This window comes from Blastocystis sp. subtype 4 (assembly GCF_000743755.1).
Source record: "Blastocystis sp. subtype 4 strain WR1 chromosome Unknown seqid_0409, whole genome shotgun sequence".
In the NCBI taxonomy this organism is placed as follows: Eukaryota; class Bigyra; order Opalinata; family Blastocystidae; genus Blastocystis; species Blastocystis sp. subtype 4.
Window position 1 is genome coordinate 16298 of NW_014569138.1, and position 3695 is coordinate 19992.

At 40.4% G+C, this 3695-nt stretch overlaps 2 protein-coding genes across 2 annotated transcripts; both read left to right on the plus strand.

Annotated features, from left to right (window-relative positions):
• Positions 1-787: 787 nt before the first annotated feature.
• Positions 788-2005, plus strand: JH06_5457 (hypothetical protein; the record flags this gene model as incomplete). Its single annotated transcript, XM_014669790.1, has 6 exons — positions 788-808; positions 842-901; positions 934-1287; positions 1318-1581; positions 1613-1741; positions 1772-2005. 6 exons carry the CDS (start codon positions 788-790, stop codon positions 2003-2005), a joined length of 1062 nt encoding a protein of 353 aa, XP_014525276.1.
• A 392-nt stretch (positions 2006-2397) lies between these two features.
• Positions 2398-3695, plus strand: JH06_5578 (actin-related protein; the record flags this gene model as incomplete). The annotated part of the gene is given in 7 exon segments (XM_014669791.1): positions 2398-2425; positions 2443-2633; positions 2664-2786; positions 2817-2882; positions 2912-3163; positions 3194-3577; positions 3609-3695. Coding segments are annotated over 7 exon segments (1131 nt in total), but the record flags the coding sequence as incomplete, so codon positions are not given.

A 3695-nucleotide genomic window follows, 5' to 3' on the forward strand; every position in this document is an offset into this window, starting at 1 on the left:
GTGCCATTTGAATAATCGAAAACCAATGCCTGTATGTGTTGAATTTGTTAGATTTGATTTGGATTGGTGTTTCTAACCTTTCTGTAGATTCACTACTATCACGTTGTTGGTCGTCGTCTTCCTACTGAAAACGATCCTGAGCCTGAGATTTACAGAATGAGACTGTTTGCTCCTAATCCTGTGACTGCAAAGTCTCGTTACTGGTATTTCATGCACAGACTTGAGAAGATGAAGAGTGGAACTGGTGAGATTCTGGCTGTGAATGAGGTAAGTGGTTTGTGTTGAGTTTGAGTTGTGTGTAGATTCACGAGAAGGGAGTCGAAGTGAAGAACTATGGAATCTGGCTGCGTTACAATTCTCGTTCTGGAACTCATAACATGTACAAGGAGTATCGTGATACGACTCTGTTGGGTGCTGTGAAGCAGTGTTATCAGGAGATGGCTGGAACTCATCGTGCTCGTGATCGTTCTATCCAAATCATCAAGACTGCTGTGGTTCCTAATGAAGAGTTGAGAAGACATCAGAATGTGATGTACACTCACGAGAATCTGAAGTTCGCTCTTCCTCATCGTCAGTATCGTGCTGAGTCAAAGAAGTTCAAGTCAACGTTCCTGGCTAAGAAACCTTGCACTTTCCGTGGATAAGGAGGCATTGGCGAAACGGCCTGTGTGTAGTTGGTAGAATGGACTTGATTATACTTTGTTTTTTGGTGATAAATTCTGTTCTTTACAGGAAATTGATCATTATATGATGTTTCCCTGTTTCCACGTTATTGTTGTTTTTAACAATGCTTTCTCACTGTGGTCGTGTATGTCTATTCTGGTTGTTATGAGTTTTATAGCGAGTTATTGTGAGATCTTTCTCTTGTGCTGCAAGTAGTGATCGTTTGAACGCCCTTCGAGTTCTTTTCCATTTCGTTTGTTTACTTTATAGAATGAGCTAAAGAGTGGCCCTGATCTTGGGGACTTTATGGATAAGGGCAAAACCAATCCAGCTTCATGCACAACACCTGATCCAAAGAAAAAACAAGTCCGAAAGAGACTTCCTCCATGGTTAAAAGCCGAATTACCTTCTGGAGAGAACTATGAGCATCTTCTGAAGACGGTAAGAAAACTGAAACTCGCTACAGTTTGTGAAGAGGCAAAATGTCCGAATATTGGTGAGTGTTGGGGAGGGAAAGATGGCATTGCTACTGCAACGATTATGTTGATGGGAGATACATGTACTCGAGGATGCAAATTCTGTAACACTAAAACATGTAGTAACCCTCCTCCTCTCGATGAGAATGTTTTCTTTTTTCTTGTGTATCACTTGTAGGAGCCTGTAAACGTTGCTCAAGCTATTGCTGAATGGGGACTAGATTATGTGGTCCTAACTTCAGTCGATCGTGACGATCTTCCTGATTATGGAGCAGCCCATATTGCAAAAACGATTTCTGAGTTAAAGCGTCTTTCCAAGAAGAAGATTATTATTGAATGTTTGACCCCTGATTTCAACGGAGTGAAAGAATGCATTCATCAGGTAGCAGACAGTGGGCTGAATGTATTTGCCCATAATATCGAAACAATCGAACGTCTTACTGTGAGTACATAGTTTGCTGTCTTATCCTCAGCCTTTTGTTCGGGATCCTCGTGCTCACTACAGACAATCTCTCTCAGTCCTTGAAATTGCGAAAGATCATAATCCAAAACTTCTTACGAAGACATCGATCATGTTGGGATTGGGTGAGACTCGAGAGGAAGTGATATTGAATGGAGTGAATGATAGATAGATCATTCAGTGTCTGAAGGATATTCGTAACAGTGGAATCGATATCGTAACGTTTGGTCAGTATCTCAGACCAACTAAGAACCATCTTCCCGTGAAGCGATATGTCGAACCTAAAGAGTTTGATGAATGGAAGGAGTATGGAGAGAATATGGGTTTTAAATATGTTGCTAGCGGACCAATGATTCGGAGTAGTTATCGTGCAGGAGGTAAGCTATGTTTTCTTTCTTTTACGTAGAATTCTATTTAAAGAGTCTTGTCGAGAAAAATGAACAGCATCACGGTTGAGCAAATGGCATCATATTGGAATCACTTTGTTTGTTTGATTGAAATGGTTATATTATTCATGGATCACTGGTCATGCAAGGCGTCGTTTGACAGATCTCCACTTCTTCGAACTTTCAAGACTCCTCTTGAGTGTAGATCATATTATGGAGAATATATTATCCTTCTAGAATGAACTGCAATCTGAATCAAGCTGTCGTTATTGATTGTGGTACAGGGTATAGGAATCATGGATTTGGATAATGTATAGATATACAAAGATTGGATACGCAGGGAATAGCATCCCATCATCGATATTTCCGACTGCTGTGGCGTATCGTTCGAATGTGGATATGATGATATGAAATGATTTTTAGAAGCGAAGTGATCGATTGTTTCAAAGTCTCGAAGACCTTGATTACTTGGTTGGTGAGAAAGCCTTTGGTCATAGTAATTACATTCCTACATATCCAATTCAACATGGAATCATTCAAGATTGGAATAGCATGGAAAAGCTTTTCGATTATTCGTTGTACCAAGAACTGCGTTGTAACCCCGAAGATCACTATTTCTTGATTACTGAACCATTCAATAATACACCAGTAATGAAATAGGGTGTATCTGAAGAGTAGGAGAATCGTGAATACACAGCTGAAGTGATGTTTGAGACATTCAATGCTCCAGGTATTTATATTGCAACTCAAGCAGTTTTGTGTTTATATGCAAATGAGTTATCGAGTAAGAGTAGTTCTCCTGTGAGTGTTGTATGAATGAATGATGATTAGATGGATTCAGGAGTATGTGGAGTGGTAGTGGATGCAGGAGAAGGAGGTACCTCGATTATTCCTGTGGTAGGTGTTGAGTGTGAGATTGATAGTAGTCTGAAGGTTATGTGTTGGGTGCTGGTGTGAAGACTCTTCCTCTTGGTGGTCGTGATATATCAGAGTTCATTCTACGTCGTATTCGAGAACGTGGTGAAGCTGTTCCTTCTGAGGATGTGATGGAGACAGTTCGATACATCAAGGAGAATCTGTGTTATTGTTGTGGGAATGTGATGAAAGAGTTTATGGCATTTGATGAGGATCGTTCTCGCTTCAAGGAATACAGTGGAGTGAATAGTCGGACAGGTCAGGTAGAATTGATTAAATGAACTGAGAGAAAGAGTTGGCGAATGGATGTGGGGTATGAACAATTCTTGGCTCCTGAACTGTTCTTCAATCCAGAAATCCTGAATCCAGAATACACAACTCCTTTAGCGAATCTAGTGGATCAGACAATCATGCATTGTCCTGTGGATACTCGTCGTGGTTTGTATAGTAACATTGTAGTAGCAGGAGGTTCAACCAAGTTCAAAGGATTTGATAAACGTTTACAGCGTGACTTGAATCGCTTGGTGAAGAGTCGATATGAAGCGAATATAAAAGCAGTAAAAGAGAAACTTGCTGGAAATGTTGAAGTACAAGGAAAACAAATGGAAGTGTGTGTGAATGGTTCAAAGAAACGAGAGATTGCAAGTTGGTTAGGAGGAAGTTATGTGGCTTCTCAGGTATATGTTGATAGAATGAATTGATGAATAGAATGAATTCTATTCGGCTTGTGTGAGTCGAGCTGAGTATGAAGAGAAAGGAGCCAAAGTGGCTCGAAAGAATGCGTTGATCAAAGTG